Source organism: Eptatretus burgeri, chromosome 11 (assembly GCF_056783735.1).
Source record: "Eptatretus burgeri isolate ZD-2024b chromosome 11, Ebu_testis_v1, whole genome shotgun sequence".
NCBI lineage: Eukaryota > Metazoa > Chordata > Myxini > Myxiniformes > Myxinidae > Eptatretus > Eptatretus burgeri.
In genome coordinates this window covers 79,264,117-79,282,032 of record NC_140971.1, presented here as the reverse complement: position 1 = coordinate 79,282,032, position 17,916 = coordinate 79,264,117, and the positions used below count along the sequence as shown (strand labels likewise).

At 41.9% G+C, this 17,916-nt stretch overlaps 2 protein-coding genes across 6 annotated transcripts in view; one reads left to right on the top strand and one right to left on the bottom strand.

The window, feature by feature from the left end:
* Window positions 1–17,916, top strand: part of DTNB (dystrobrevin beta) — a 218,487-nt gene that overhangs the window by 95,400 nt on the left and 105,171 nt on the right. For all 5 annotated transcript variants that reach the window (XM_085847130.1, XM_085847131.1, XM_085847134.1 and 2 more), the window contains exon 6: window positions 8,919–9,073. In XM_085847130.1, the coding sequence (XP_085703256.1) occupies window positions 8,919–9,073 (155 nt within the window). The remainder of the gene's footprint in view (window positions 1–8,918; window positions 9,074–17,916) is intronic.
* The window catches only part of LOC147017454 (uncharacterized), a 56,584-nt gene that overhangs the window by 27,596 nt on the left and 11,072 nt on the right, over window positions 1–17,916 (bottom strand). The gene's annotated exons all lie outside the window — the stretch shown is intronic.

Below are 17,916 nucleotides of genomic sequence, written 5' to 3'. Positions count from 1 at the left end.
ATGAGGTATGTGTTGCGCCGTGCCTCGGTGGTAGCGAAACAAAACTCCAAATCGAAGCCTTGTTTTGAGTGTTTGTTCCACGGCCTATCAAGGAAAATGATGAATTTTTTTTATTTTGTTGACCGGCAAAAATGCATGCAACACTCCGTGTTTCCAACTCCTCACTGTAAACCACAAATAACAATCACAAAAAGTAAACACATCATGCCGATGTTGTTTTCGTCATGCGCTTCTTTATCGTTGTATTTGATTGGCCAAAAGCTTTTCATGCATTGTTTTTTGACCAATCAAGTATGCCGTGAAAAATAAAATCGCACCCATGTCTGAAGGAAGTGGTGCAGTTTGGCATTTCCTTCTCATGATGCTCGGCAGCTAGAGCTCCCCCTTGTGTCAATTCAGTGTCTCCATCGCTTAAAAAACAATTTGAAGGACGGACGGATGGACATACCAAATATTGAAGCGGCTGCACCACTTTCAAAGCTATATGTTTTACGTCATTACTTTATTGTTCTGTTTTTTTGGTAATTTCTAAAAAAAAATGTGAAACTTTTGACAAAACTATAAACGATGTCGTTTTACAGCGTTCGTCTCACGGCCTAATCTTGCTTCTCTGTCTCTTTCAATCACAAGTCATTCGGTTCCTTTGACATAATTTATTGAACAAGGACAAATGTGTCCAAGAGCCACGTCCTAAAGGTTTTGTCTTCACCAGAAGAAGAAGAAGAATAACAACAACAACTTCCGATATTTCGTCACGTGCCTTGATGGAGCCAATAGCGAGACCCGTCATGGAGGCTCCTGTTCATGACGAGAAAATAGTGTATTTACGAAATTACAACACATTAAATGGAATAATCTTTAAATAGTAACGTGAACTTTTCGAAACTTTAAAGCAAATGTCCGAATATATTGAAAAGTTCATGATAGACGCTCTCAAAAGGCACCCTCAATGCGAGGATGTGTACAGGTGTTTAGTATTTCAGGAGATCCGGATCCTGTATATAAAAGAGCCGCGTCCTAAAGGTTTTGTCTTCACCAGAAGAACAAGAAGAACAAGAAGAACAAGTGGTGCCAGGCACAACAAATCCCGCCCATTTAAGGCATAAAGTTATTTTGGGGATCAAATTTAAATTTGATACATCCTTAACGTGAATGTTGATTATAAGGAATAGAATAAGGAATATTTTAGTCTTAGTTTGAAGTCAATTAAACCATTTTTGACGAAGTTATGACCGTAAAATGATTTTGACCTTTTCGTAACCTGACTTTGACCTAATTGGACCCAAAAGTTAATGGGGTCGTCCGAGGTTCATTACCCACCTGTAGATACAATCTGACAGTGTTTGAGCCAGCCGTTTTCCCGTAAAGTTGTATTTTCGTAACCATGTTTTAGTTTTAATGGAAAATTTGTAATTTTGACCGATGACAATGAAACCCAAAACTTCGGACCCTACCGATCTTCACAAATATGCATTTTTCACTATGGGAATGGGTAGGATTATAAGTGACAAATTGAATTAAGTTGACTATAAGCTTAGTTTGAAGTAAATCAGATCATTTTTGACGAAGTTATGAGCGAAAAACGATTTTGATCTTTTCGTGATCTTGACCTTGACCTTTGATCTAATTGGACCCAGAAGTTAATGGAGTCGTCGAAGGTTCATTGCCCACCTGTGGATTAAATTTGATAGTGTTTGCTAAAGCCCTTTTGCCGTAAAGTTGCTAACAGACAGACAGACAAACAAACAAGCAGTCATAGACTGGTACTTACGAAATGGTCAACTTGACCTCTGACCTTGTCGAATAAAAGCTGTCTCTCGAGAAGGTAGCGACGCAAACCAGAAGTTTCTACGATGATTCTCTACCAAACCATCAAAAATCGAATGTTTTGGATGTTTGACCTCACTGTGACCTTGACCTTTGACCGATTTTGACCAAAATCTAATCAGCGCTCGCCACCCTCCTGAATCACGTGGTGTAATTTGAGATTGGTAGCTTCTTCCATTCTCGAGTTATCATTTTTTGGATGTTTGACCTCACTGTGACCTTGACCTTTGACCGATTTTGACCAAAATCTAATCAGCACCAGCCATCACCCTCCTGAATCACTTGGTGTAATTTGACATTGGTAGCTTCTTCCGTTCTCGAGTTATCGTGCCTACAAATAAACCAATGTCACCCGCAGGGTGACCCGTATCTTGCCAAAAGGTGACCACGTGTGACTTATTTAAGGTCACACTGAGGTGAACAGAGCTGCTATCCACCAGGAGCGACTCCTTGAGGAATATCTGTCTACGAGAGATTCCGATGAGAATCGTTTTACAGAGTAACCATGAAAAATATGCTTTTGCCTCATAACGTCACCAAATGATGTCATAATGTCTCAAGCTTGACATATCTAGAAAGCACTCATCGAGGTGTTCAATTTGAGGTACTACACGATATGGTTCCGAAAACTTGAAAATTTGACCTTGGGCTCAAATATGTTTGACCTTAGGCGCTAACCATGAAGGTCAAGGCCAATCGCCACCAAAAATTAATCAGCTGAGCGCCAGACCATGAACTATATTCCCATGAAGTTTTAAGACAATCCAATCAAAATTACTCAAAAAATAAGGGTTTCGTCAACTCCCCTGATTTGCGACAAAGTGACCTTGACCTTTGACCTTGACTTTCAAAATTTTATGCGCTGAAAGGGACCTCTATAGGCCTCTGATATGCGAAGTTACAAAAATTTCCAATGATAACTGTGCTCTGCAGAATTTTTTATATGTGATTACAGACAAACAAAAAAACAAAACAAAAAAAAAAACATACAAGCTGACGAACATATCTTGCAAAAACTTCGTTTTGGCAAGATAACAAGCAGTCATAGACTTGTACTTACGAAATCGTCAACTTGACCGCTGACCTTGTCAAATAAAAGCTGTCTCGAGAGAAGGTAGCGACGCAAACCCGAAGTTTCTACGATGATTCTGTACCAAACCATCAAAAATCGAATGTTTTGGATGTTTGACCTCACTGTGACCTTGACCTTTGACCGATTTTGACCAAATCTAATCAGCGCTAGCCACCACCCTCCTGAATCACGTGGTGTAATTTGACATTTGTAGCTTCTTCCATTCTCGAGTTATCATTTTTTGGATGTTTGACCTCACTGTGACCTTGACCTTTGACCGATTTTGACCAAAATCTAAGCAGCACCAGCCATCACCCTCCTGAATCACGTGGTGTAATTTGACATTGGTAGCTTCTTCCGTTCTCGAGTTATCGTGCCTACAAATAAACCAATGTCACCCGCAGGGTGACCCGTATCTTGCCAAAAGGTGACCACGTGTGACTTCTTTAAGGTCACACTGAGGTGAACAGAGCTGCTATCCACCAGGAGCGACTCCTTGAGGAATATCTGTCTACGAGAGATTCCGATGAGAATCGTTCTACAGAGTAACCATGAAAAATATGCTTTTGCCTCATAACGTCACCAAATGACGTCATAATGTCTCAAGCTTGACATATCTAGAAAGCACTCATCGAGGTGTTCAATTTGAGGTACTACACGATATGGTTCCTAAAACTTGAAAATTTGACCTTGGGGTCAAATATGTTTGACCTGAGGGGCTAACCATGAAGGTCAAGGCCAATCGCCACCAAAAATTAATCAGCTGAGCGCCAGACCATGAACTATATTCCCATGAAGTTTGAAGACGATCCGATCAAAATTACTCAAAAAATAATGGTTTCGTCGACTCCCCTGATTTGCGCCAAAGTGACCTTGGCCTTTGACCTTGACCTTCAAAATTTTGTGCACTGAAAGGGACCTCTATAAGCCTCTGATATGCGAAGTTACAAAAATTTCCGATGATAACTGTGCTCTGCAGAATTTTTTATATGTGATTACAGACAAACAAAAAAACAAAACAAAAAAAAAAACATACAAGCTGACGAACATATCTTGCAAAAACTTCGTTTTGGCAAGATAACAAGCAGTCATAGACTTGTACTTACGAAATCGTCAACTTGACCGCTGACCTTGTCAAATAAAAGCTGTCTCGAGAGAAGGTAGCGACGCAAACCCGAAGTTTCTACGATGATTCTGTACCAAACCATCAAAAATCGAATGTTTTGGATGTTTGACCTCACTGTGACCTTGACCTTTGACCGATTTTGACCAAATCTAATCAGCGCTAGCCACCACCCTCCTGAATCACGTGGTGTAATTTGACATTTGTAGCTTCTTCCATTCTCGAGTTATCATTTTTTGGATGTTTGACCTCACTGTGACCTTGACCTTTGACCGATTTTGACCAAAATCTAAGCAGCACCAGCCATCACCCTCCTGAATCACGTGGTGTAATTTGACATTGGTAGCTTCTTCCGTTCTCGAGTTATCGTGCCTACAAATAAACCAATGTCACCCGCAGGGTGACCCGTATCTTGCCAAAAGGTGACCACGTGTGACTTCTTTAAGGTCACACTGAGGTGAACAGAGCTGCTATCCACCAGGAGCGACTCCTTGAGGAATATCTGTCTACGAGAGATTCCGATGAGAATCGTTCTACAGAGTAACCATGAAAAATATGCTTTTGCCTCATAACGTCACCAAATGACGTCATAATGTCTCAAGCTTGACATATCTAGAAAGCACTCATCGAGGTGTTCAATTTGAGGTACTATACGATATGGTTCCTAAAACTTGAAAATTTGACCTTGGGGTCAAATATGTTTGACCTGAGGGGCTAACCATGAAGGTCAAGGCCAATCGCCACCAAAAATTAATCAGCTGAGCGCCAGACCATGAACTATATTCCCATGAAGTTTGAAGACGATCCGATCAAAATTACTCAAAAAATAAGGGTTTCGTCGACTCCCCTGATTTGTGACAAAGTGACCTTGACCTTTGACCTTGACCTTCAAAATTTTATGCGCTGAAAGGGACTTCTATAGGCCTCTGATATGCGAAGTTACAAAAATTTCCAATGATAACTGTGCTCTGCAGAGTGATTTATACGTGATTACAGACCAAGAAAAAACAAAAACATATGAAGGTCAAGGCCAATTGCCACCAAAAAATAATCAGCTGAGCGCCAGAATATGAACTATATTCCCATGAAGTTTTAAGACGATCCAATCAAAATTACTCAAAAAATAAGGGTTTCGTCGACTCCCCTGATTTGCGACAAAGTGACCTTGACCTTTGACCTTGACCTTCAAAATTTTATGCGCTGAAAGGGACCTCTATAGGCCTCTGATATGCGAAGTTACAAAAATTTCCAATGATAACTGTGCTCTGCAGAATTTTTTATATGTGATTACAGACAAACAAAAAAAAAAAATAAAAAAAACATACAAGCTGACTAACATATCTTGCAAAAACTTCGTTTTGGCAAGATAACAAGCAGTCATAGACTGGTACTTACGAAATCGTCAACTTGACCGCTGACCTTGTCAAATAAAAGCTGTCTCGAGAGAAGGTAGCGATGCAAACCCGAAGTTTCTACGATGATTCTGTACCAAACCATCAAAAATCGAATGTTTTGGATGTTTGACCTCACTGTGACCTTGACCTTTGACCGATTTTGACCAAAATCTAATCAGCGCTAGCCATCACCCTCCTGAATCACATGGTGTAATTTGACATTGTTAGCTTCTTCCATTCTCAAGTTATCTGTACCAAACCATCAAAAATCGAATATTTGACCTCACTGTGACCTTGACCTTTGACCGATTTTGACCAAAATCTAATCAACGCTAGCCATCATCCTCCTGAATCATGTGGTGTAATTTGACATTGGTGGCTTCTTCCGTTCTCGAGTTATCTGTACCAAACCATCAAAAATCGAATATTTGACCTCACTGTGACCTTGACCTTTCACCGATTTTGACCAAAATCTAATCAGCACTCGCCATCACCCTCCTGAATCACGTGGTGTAATTTGACATTGGTAGCTTCTTCCGTTCTCGAGTTATCGTGGCTACAAACAAACAAACAAACAAACAAACAAACAGAAACGGAAGTCATCAATATACTTACGAAATCTTTAGATTTCGTAAGTAACAAACTGGACGATTATAATATCCCGCTCCCTCCCTCCGGGGGGCGGGATTACAAGAAGAAGAAGAACAACACGGAGCTCTCTTAGAGCCAGCGTTTGCTGCGTGAGATGCGGCTAAAAATAGTGAATATTTGATGCTTCCTCTTGCTCTGCAGTACCTAGTGCTCATAGGGGTACTTGGACATGCACCACATGCTGGAAAAGGACGTTTAGGAAAGGTCATTATACTCTTACATGGATTACAAAGACATTAGTAGACAATAGACGAATGAACAGAAAACATGGGAACCTGAGATTCCAGCAATGAAAGTCAAGCACTCAGATGGCAATAAAAATAATACTTACCTTCCCTTCCCTTTAACTCCTTCAACTTTTAAGTTTCTACCTTGCACTTGTTTTCTACTCCATACCTCACTTTTCTTCCTCTTTTCTTTTTCTCAACTTATCCTTCCAAAGCATTGGAAATATAATATTATAGAAATATGTATTTCTCAAATACTGTATATATATATATATATATATATATATATATATATATATATATATATATATATATATATATATATATATATATATATATATATATATATATATATACATACATATACAGCTCTTTCTAACCACTGACTCACTGACTGATATTAAAGATCGGTACCTTCCGGGTGACGTAGAAAGCTGAAATTTTGAGTGCCGATGGACATCGAAGCTCGAACACCAGGGAAAATCACAGAATCGTCAGACAACATCCATAAATGAAAATATAAATAAATGAAAAATCAAATGCAGGTGAATGACCTGAGACAATGGGGAAGCATGGTTCATATGCTTACACATTGTGTAAGCAGATCCTGTTAGTCCATCCATCCAGTGGGACCATACTCTGTACAGCGCATTGGTGCTGCTGAGGCAATCTCCTAGGCTATTAGGCACAATCCTCAATAGGTCTCCACTCCAACACAGGATACTTGAATTGCTCAATCATCCCAGCATGCTGGCACTCATTTTGCTTACCTCAGAACCCTGCAAGCTGGCACTAATTTCACTTACCTTGGAAGGATGACAGGCTGAGTCAACTCCACCTGGTATGAATTCAACAATGGAGTGGGATTTGAACTCAGGACTCCAGGATCCCAAGCCTGCCACCCGAAACATTAAACCAACACCAGGCTTACATCTTGCTAGAATATATATATATATATATATATATATATATATATATATATATATATATATATATATATATATATATATATATATATATATACCTAACTAGTAAAGGTGCCCATCTTGGACGGGCGTCACTGGCAACATATGGTAAAAGACAGATAGCACGAATGTATTTTAAACAATATATTATATCATTTTTATCCATTGATTATCATTCAGGTTTTCCCCTTCGATTGTCCCGCAGTAGCTCCACTTCGATGACATTACCACGTAGTTTAGTGACTACACAACGTGTACCATTCGTGAGTTCCAGAGGATCCATAGAGCGCATTAAAATTACAGGGCACCCTACTTTAAAGTGATCCAAAAGGCCAGATAAGTTTCGTGTACATATTCATATCTTGCAGATTTTAGCTGGCCGGATGAGTTTCGTGTACATATTCATATCTTGTAGATTTTAGCTGATTCTGAAACTGTTAACAGCATGTCGATCGGATAGTTCTGTGATTTTCTACGGTAGTAAACAAGTACGACTTAAGCCTGTACGCCACTATGCGGAGACGCGAGGACCTAATATTTCACAACAAACTAAAAACTCACAAAATTTGAAGATGTTTTAAATAAACAATTTATTATAATATCAATTAAATATCATTTTTATCCATCGATAATATGAATTGTTCTGTACAACTATAGTTGTTCTCCTGGGATCTGCGCATCCATCCACGATCTGTGTTCTAATGAAGTGTAGTAGGAATAATAAAAACAGCACCGTGCGGGAGTGTAGGTAATCTCTCCAAAGCTCTCGGAAAGCCTTAAAATGCATCACGATCGGTTTGATTGTGAACAGATATACGGACGGACGGACATCGAGACCGGTTTTATTACGTCATCATGAAGGTACCGCTTGATATTACGCATTGAAATAGAGATATGAATACTCAAGTGAGTTTATTATATGTCTATGATTGATAGCTTATTGACAGCTCAATAACATGAGCATTTTACTATGGCGTATAGTGATTAATAATAACATACTCTACAAAAGGTTTTACGAACTCATCTTAGTGGTCCTCTAAAAAATGGGAAACATTTTTATTTCTTTTTTGTGCAATAATTCCTCCCATTTTGCAAATTGAGAATATATATTTTATATATATATATATATATATATATATATATATATATATATATATATATATATATATATATTTTATACTTATATACTTATATGTTTATGTGTGTATAAGATATATATATATATATACATATATATATATATATATATATATATATATATATGTATATATCATTTGTGAATCACACCTTATGCAAATAGTTGGAAAGATCGTGTTTGTGATATTTTTTTCAATAATGACTCCGTAAGTCAGGCCTGCCAGAATCGGTCATGTCATTTGCATTAAACAAAGACATACCTTCATGTGAGCAAAGAAGACGTTTTTTTCTCTTCGGTATCTACATTTCGACCTCAACAAGTTAAACTTCTCATGAGATAAATATTGTCAATACCTCATGGTAAAGTCAGATTAACACAAAATAAATGGAAATTCCTGATTTCTGAAATGTTGATGACACTCTCTCAGGCCTTGTAGAATGTTGTATGGTGAGAAATTGTCAATGAGGAGTTTCCTTGCTTATTTGAACATCAGGAAGTCTCTAAGGTCGCTTGTTTTGCAGACATTTTCTCACAAATATCAGACTCCAATGGTGTGATGGCTCAACCCAAGTTTGACCTCTATCTCCGAGAGGTCCTCAAGCTTCCCACGGCTGTCTTTGAAGGCCCTTCTTTTGGATACACAGAGCAAGCTACCCGTAGCTGTTTTTCCCAGCAGGTAACCTTTGTGTTGATGAGTGTGTGTGTGTGTGTGTGTGTCTGTGTGTGTGTGTGTGTGTGTGTGTATGTGTGTGTGTGTGTGTACGCGCACGTATACTAGCAGATGACCCGGTTCCACTGGGATGTTGTCAGAGATTTAGTTCCCAATAGAGTGTGGAATATTTAGAGTTTGCTGGGAATGTCCTTTGGCAGCATAATATCAGGGACTCGTGGAAATTCCAAGTAATGTAAAATCTGAGTCCAAGTCCTCAACCTGAAGTCTTCAGACCCCCTCTCTGCTCTCCCCTCCACCGAACTCTTTGTCCTCTTCTACCCCTCTCTTCTTCATCCACCCAGTGGGACCATACTCTGTACAGAGCATTGGTGCTACTGAAGCAGTCTCCTGGGCTATTGGGCACAATCCTCGACAGGTTGCTACTCTTCAAGTGCTGAACTACCCCCCAAACCCTGAGTCTGCAAGCCCTCTCCCAGCCTCAAGTCCTCAACCCTTCGTCAACCCCCTTTCCCACTTCCTGCCACAAAGCGTCAATCCCCTTTCCCAACTCTGTCCCTTCTCAGTACCCCCCCTTTCCACCTCTTTGTCCTCCACTCCTCCTTTCTTCTTCTTCACATCCTCCACCCCCTTCTCTTCCTTCCCCTCCCTCCTCCCCCACATATCCTCTCTCTACCCATATATCCTCTCACCCTCCCCCCGATGTATCCCCTTTCTCCCACCTCTCCCAACTCCACCAACCAGAGCCCCAAGTCTGCATAATAATCACTAACTGTTAAGGCTTGTAAGGTTTCTCGGTGAAATAAATAGATGAAAAGGTAATTATACTTTGGAAGGAATTGACTGAATAGTTTGTCATGACATTATTTACTTGCTCAAATTGTTTAGCATGTGACAATAATAATAATCATAATAATTTATTGCCATTCCTTTCATGCCATGAGGTGCATAGGGCTTCCAAGGCAGTTTCATCTGGCTAAGGAGTGCAGTCCCTGGACAGGTCGCCACTCTGACTCGAATGGATACTCGAATGACAGGATACTGACAGGATACTCGAATGGCTTATTACCCCAGTAAGCTGGTGTTCATTTTGCCAACCTCAGAAGGATGACAGGCTGAGTAAACCCACCTGGTGTTATTTCAACGGAGCTCAAACTCAAGACCCTAACATCTTAACTCAGCCACCTTGACCTTTCAGCTAACACCAGGCGAGCACACGACAATGCAACATAATAATTGACTATGGCGGAAGATGGGATTGATGGGTTTGAGTTGTTTTATTAAAGACTTCAAATATATATATATCTTTTTTATCATCTGGTATAGTAGTTCTCTCATGGAGTATGGTAGTACTCCATATGTAGGGATGAGACAGGAAAAAATAGCCACCCCATCAAATGTGTACAAAATGATGTGCTTAAAAACTACCATAGAGTGAAGTCACACGACTGTAGAAGCCACACCTATTAAATCAAGAGATCGCAAGATCGCCAAATTGTTCATCCAATAATTATCTATATTATATAATAGGACTATCCGTCCGTCCATGAACTACTCCCTCAGTTTTTGGGATAGCCCAACCGATCTTTCTGTGGAACCTTGTGGGGTCCCAACGGGTGTCCAAAGGTGGGTGGGAGGTTCCATCAATTTCTCAATACAATTAAAATTTTGAGTTTCCACCCATAGAAAATTGCTCCCTCTCCCTCTCCCTCTCCCTCTCCCTCTCCCCCTCTCTCCCTCTCTCCCTCTCTTCCTCTCTCTCCCTCCCTCCCTCTCTCCCTCTCTCCCCCTCTCCCTCTCTCCCTCTCTCCCCTCTCACTCCCTCCCTCCCTCCCTCTCTCTCCCCTCCCTCCCTCTCTCCCTCTCTCCCCCTCTCCCTCTCTTCCTCTCTCTCCCTCCCTCTCTTCCTCTTTCCCCCTCTCCCTCTCTCCCTCTCTCCCTCTCCCTCTCTCCCTCTCTCCCTCCCTCCCTCCCTCTCTCCCTCTCTCCCTCTCTCCCTCTCTTCCTCTCTCTCCCTCCCTCTCTCTCCCTCCCTCCCTCTCTCCCTCTTTCCCCCTCTCACTCTCTCCCTCTCTCCCTCTCTCCCTCTCTCCCTCTCCTCCTCTCTCTCCCTCTCTCCCTCTCTCCCTCTCTCTCTTTCCATCTCTCCCTCTCTCTCTCTCTCTCCCTCTCTCTCTCATTACCTCGACGTGTTTCGACTTATGAGTAACGTACAAGTAACGTGTGTCAACGATCGCGTAATGTGCCTACAACTTATGGCCAGCGTATGCGGAACGTGTGTCATATGTCGAGAAATTTCTCGACTTACTCGGCTAGCGTACTACGACGTATGCCAGCGTGCTCTTAACGTATACAAAAGTTACCCATAACGTATTCCACGCGTGCCAGCTTGGTTCGGCAAATTTTTCATACGTGGGCATACGCTGGCTAAAACGTCAAGGTGTGACAGCGGCTTCACACTTCGATGTCTGGTGTGCTTATTATTTGAATCGTCGAGCCGCAGCCTATGAATACCCTACGCCACGTGATCGTCGGCGATACGCTGCTGTGCGCTATGCATAAGTTACACTATCGTTGGGCATAGGTTGTGAACGCCAACAACACGCTCAGCATTCGTTGGTACAAGTTATCTATATGTGATTGAAACGTTCTGTATACATTACTAATACGTTATGCATACGTCCAACTCGTTATGAATACATCCAAAACTGGGGAAAAAACATCAATAGTTCAGCGTACGCCAGCGTTTTACATACATTTTGATACCTTGCCATACACTGGCTAAAACGTCAAGGTGTGACAGGGCCTTTAGCAATAACGAACCATGTCTTGCCATTGTCTTGGGTCACTCACCTGCATTTGTTTTTTTTCATTTATATATTTTCATGTTTTTTTTTGATTTATCTATATTTTCTTTTACAGACACTTTCATATGGTTCTGTGATTTTTTCCCCCCAGTGTATTGGTTTTGATGTCCATCGGAATGCAAAATTTTAGCTTTCTACGTGATAAGTGAATCATTGTTTCCAATGATATACACACATATATATATATATATACACACATATATATTGTTGCGGTATTCGCGCCCGCCGGCGTGCTGACGGCCACGTAACTCGAATCGCGGCACGTCGCCCACCGGACGGACAATCCAGTCGTGACCCTCTCGGACTAACGCCGGGAACCAGTCACGGGTGGACCTTTCGGTCTCACCGCGATCGAGCCAATCAGCCCCCGCGTGGGATAGGGTTGCTCGCCAAATTCGACCTACCTAAGTACCCACGCGGAGGGTAGACCGGGCGATCGCACCTCGCCGCAGGTCGACTTCGGACACGGGCCACTTAAGCGACCCGTTCCGTACTATCAGAATAACCGAGCGGTGTTATCGTCGACCTCGACGGTTCGATTAATTATCGGGCGTATTCAGCCCACTACCAACCCTTTACGTGAAGCAAGATGAGGATTCAATGGGAGAAATGACGAAGCGAAGCGGGAAACAGTTCAACACAAAGCACATTTATTCGCGGCACACAGGAAGCACACATATTCAATTCCACCAAAAGCACACAAAAAAAAGAAAACAATTCCATTTACACAAAAAGCAAATATAAAAGTGAAAACACAGTGCAGAGCTAATACCGACTACCGAGCACACGGCAACACTTATACAATTCTACTTCACAGACGGCGCCGACAACACATACCCAAAACCAAGGAAAAGAAATACCCTCAAGGATGAGGCGGGCCTGAGGCCGAGACCGGGTCGCGCCTACCCGTCTGGTGATGAGACGCGGAGCGGCGATGGCGCCTCTCTCCGCGGGCCTCGCGGACAGTGTCAGGCAGGGGGTGGGAAAAGGGGCCCCCTTGGTCGCACTATCTCAGCGCGGGGGGAAACAGGAGGGGGTTGCTGATGCTCGGGGTATAGAGGATCTTTATTATCCCTGGTGTGCGTCTCCACCTCGGCCAGGTCGCGCTGCCGGCCTTCCTTGGGCGTGCAGCTCCCGGCACCGTCGCGAGCACCCCCTCGTCTGCCTTCGCCGCGGCCGCCTCTCCGCCTCTCCGCCTCTGGACTCTCCACCCTGGACTCTTCTTTGGGCTCTCCTCGTTCGACTCTCTTCAGCTTCTCCAGCTACTGCAGGCTTCGGGCTCCAGACTTCCACTCTCTTCTCTCTCCACCCTCCGACTCGTTCTCGTTCTCGTTCTCGTTCTCGTTCTCGTTCTCGTTCTCGTTCTGCTGACTGACTGACTGACTGACTGACTGACTGACGAACACCGTCCTTTTTATCCCCCCGTAGCTTTGCCTTTGACCCCCTCCCTTTGACCTTTCACCTCGCTCCCCATTGGCCCGAGAAAAAGTGGGCGTGAAGGCTTTTTGATCCACAAATTTGCATATATCGATCGTTCTGGAGGCGGGGCCAAATCGCCCCTCGCTCACCGATTGGACGGCAAAAAGTGGGCGTGTGTCGTTTTTGATCCGTTTTTGAAGCACAAAATCCGTGATTTTGTACACGCTGTTCGACGCGCGCTCTGCACGAGTCCAACACCGGCACCCACAGCGGGGCAAGAACGGTGGCGATGCTACGGTTGCGAGGTGTGACGTGAAGGTTGTGGCGGTTGTGGTGAAGCGGTGGTTGTGGTTGTAATCATGGCGGTTGGTCCAAATTAAAGATAGTAAAAGAAAAACGGCTATCCTGAAGAGTCGCAGCTCGCATAAATGACATGTATTCCCACTAGACAACGGGTTTGGGCCTAACTACACATACACTTACCGAGATACCTCACCTAAGGGACCTGAATGGTGGTTTGCGAATTTGGTAACCACAACAATATATATATAGTCCCGATTTCTCAATTGTCACGCACAGTTGTCGTGCGACCTGTTGCACGACACTTGCGCGATGGTCGCACGACCGTCGTGTGACCCTCGCGCGACAGTTGCATGTGCCAAAAAAATCTCAGTTTTGTCACCTGAACGTAGCGCGAATGTCATGCGACATGTATGCGAACTCCAGGCGAAGTTCATCCCAAATTTCGCCTGGAGTTCATGGGACATTCGTGCGATATTCGTGAGACATATGCAAATGTGTTTTAGTATAAATTCAGTGTGATTCCAAGTGAAAATTATCGCTGTTCTATCGCAATTTGGTGTCTCCAACTAGTCGCAAGTTGTCGCAGCCCAGTGAGATACAGGCTTAAATGAAAATATAAATAAATAAAATTAAATAAATGAAGAAAAAAAAAAAGAGAACAAAAATGCAGGTGAGCGACCCAAGACAATGGGGAAGCATGGTAATTTTGCGTGCCGACAGACATCGAAGCCGATACATTAGGAAAAATCACTGAACTGATGGAAAGCATCCGTTCATGAAAATATGAAGAAATGTAAATAAATGAAAATAAATACAGGTAAGTGACCCGAGACAATGTGGAAGCACGGTTATTTTGCGTGCTGCCAGACATCGAAGCCAATACACCAGTAAAAATCACAACCATGGGAAAGCGTCTGAAAATGAAAATATAAATACATTGAAAAAACAAATGCAGGTGAGCGACCCGAGACAATGTGGAAGCATGGTTCGTTATTCATTACAATGTGCAAGCATGCCCCACTGGTATGTCCGTGTATAATTTTGTATATGCATTTGTTTTTATATATATATATATATATATATATATATATATATATATATATATATATATATATATATATATATATATATATATATATATATATACATACATATATATATATATATATATATATATATATATATATATATATATATACATACATACATATATATATATATATATATATATATATATATATATATATATATATATATATATATATATATGTACTTTTTGAAATATCATGTTTTATATCGGTTTGGCTACATCTCTCAATGGTGAAGAATTACACGTATTCAATACATCATTGGTAAAAGCAAACCACTTTATTTATATTCCATCACTGTTATTCCATCATTTATTTTTCCACAGAAACTTAATCTCATTGCAAATGAAAGTAATTGAACATTCAGTTTTTGGAAACTATTTCATCACTCCGAGTGATTATTCCGATGACGTCATTACAGGAATTCCGGCTACTGCCTGATCTTATTGACGGTACACTGTACCCACCTCTACTTTTTCAAATATAGTTCGTAGAAACTGAAAATAACAACAGGATAAATAGCATCCTGGGTTTTTGAGGTATGAAATATGGGGAGGGGAGGGTGTCTTCATCGAGTGTTCAGTAATATTTTAGGGGGTGTCTGTTGAAGTGTTACAGACCGTTACAGTGGAGCGGGGATGGGAGGGGGAGGGGGGGATCAGATTTAGCAAAAAATGTGTTACGTAATTTTTTAATAGCCCCTGCCAGGTTTTTCATGAAGTCATTGATCGCATGATTGGGGAGCAGAAAACGTTACATATTCTGGAGTTTCGATGTGGGAATGACCGTTTGCGTTTATGAGCAGGAGAAGGGTGAGAATAAAGATTGGACAACCTCGGAAGGTAGAGGGAGGGGTTGAGGACTTTTGGTGGGAGGTTGGGCATGGGGAGTTTGAGGGCCTGGATGCGGGGAGGAGATTGATGCCTTAGGGTTTGGAGGTGAAGGATGAGGACTTGAAGTTGAGCAGGAGGGGGGTAGAGCAAAGTTGGGACAGAGATGTGAGGGGGAAGCGGAGGCTTTTTTGGTGAGGAGTTGTCAGAGTTGTTACACGAATGCATGTCACTGTGGGGGCAGGAGGGATGGGGTGATGTAATCACCCTACGGGTAATGTGCTATCAAATAATTAGCAAAAGTATAAGTCAGACAATAACGATTGCAGTTTCTAACTTGTAGACCCTTTATGACTTTGTACGTGTATTGTCATGCATAGTGCGCAGTGTTTCTGTAGCCTTGAACGTTTGTGCCCGCCAAGGCATGTGTCAGCTCGGCGGAGCACGCGTCCTCAAATAACAGGCATTAAAATATGAAAGTTGTTTGTTGCTGTCAATCTATGCACCATGGTCACGGAGATTAAAAATCATTTCATAGTTTGCTCCGTTTCTGTAGATTATCTATCTGCTTGGCACATAGAAGCTAATTGTATATTACCATTAGCCCTGCTTAAGGCCCAGTCACACCTTGACGTTTTTAGCCAGGAATGGCAACGTATAAAAATGCACGTAAAACGTTGGCGTACGCTGAAGTTTAGAGTTTTTTTTTTAAGTTTTGGTCGTATTCATAACGTGTTGGTCATATGCATAACGTATTAGTAACGTACACAGAACGTTTCGTTGTCTTATAGATAACTTATACCAACGAATGCTTAGCCTGTTGTCGGCGTTCACAACCTATGCCCAACGATAGTTTAACTTAGGCATAGCGCGCTGCACGTATCGCCGACGAACTCGTGGCGTTCTCTGTTAAAAACCTGCTGCACGCAGATTTAAATCATAACCGCCTGAAAATTGGAAGTGTCAACATCGCAGTCACACCTTGACGATTTAGCCAGCGTATGCTGACCTATGAAAAATGTGTCTAAAACGCTGGGACACGTCAAATACGGTATGGGTAAGTTGTGTATACGTTAGGAGCACGATGAAAAACAATGAAGTACGCTGGCATATTACGTGGCACGTCTAGTACGTCGTGAAATTTCACGCATGCTTGCTAAAAATTTTACGACGTAATCGACGTATGGCTCACAAGTTCCGCATACGCTGGCATAAGTTCTCGGCACGCTCCACAATCGTTTACACACGTCGGCCACACGTTACTTGTAAGTTACTCATAAGTCGAAACACGTCGAGGTAATGTTTAGCATACCCGAAACTTAATTTTTAACCTACGAGTAAGGTGCTTTGAACCTATTAGTAGCGTGCTTTGAACCTATGAGTAACGTGCTTTGAACCTATGTGTAACGTGTCTCAAACGCACATTGGCGTATGTAGACGAATTTGATTGACGTCTTCCGGACGACCACAGAACTTACTGAACGTGTTTCTAACTTACAGCTACCGTATAATGGCGTATTGGCAGCGTTTAGGGGAATTGGTATATACAACTGGGCTTCACAGGAGGAACTCGTCAGTGTTCCAGACTCCATGTTGAGTAGATGTCAATGTCAGTAGCAGTGGCAGTAGCAGTAGTAGTAGTTCGAGAGAATTTAGTGATGTCGATGTTATTAGTAGTAGTAGTTCGAGAGAATTTAGTGATGTCGATGTTATTAGTAGTAGTAGTTCGAGAGAATTTAGTGATGTCGATGTTAGTAGTAGTAGTAGTAGCAGTAGTAGTAGTTCGAGATAATTTAGTGATGTCGATGTTGGTAGTAGTAGTAGTAGTTCGAGAGAATTTAGTGATGTCGATGTTGGTAGTAGTAGTAGTAGTAGTAGTAGTACTTTCAAGTAACGTGTTGCAAAGTGTGAACAACGTTCGTGTAGCGTGCTTACAAAACGTTACTCATAGGTTAGAAATAAGTTTCGGGTACGCTAAACATTACCTCGACGTGTTTCGACTTATGAGTAACTTACAAGTAACGTGTTTCAACGTGTGTCAACGATCGCATAACGTGCCTACAACTTATGGCCAGCGTAGCAGAACGTGTGAGTCATACGCCGGCATACGTCGTAAAATTTCAAGCATGAAAAAATTCGAGGAAAACCCAAAAGTTCAACGTTTAAAGCCAGCGTACAACGACGTATGGCAGTGTTTTTCAGCGTGCTCTCAGTCTTATCAAAACTTACCCATAACGTATTCAATATTCAACGTGTACCAGCGTTTTAGACAAATTTTCCAAAAAACGGCATAAGCTGGCTAAAACGTCAAGGTGTGACTGGGCCTTTACAACTATATGTAT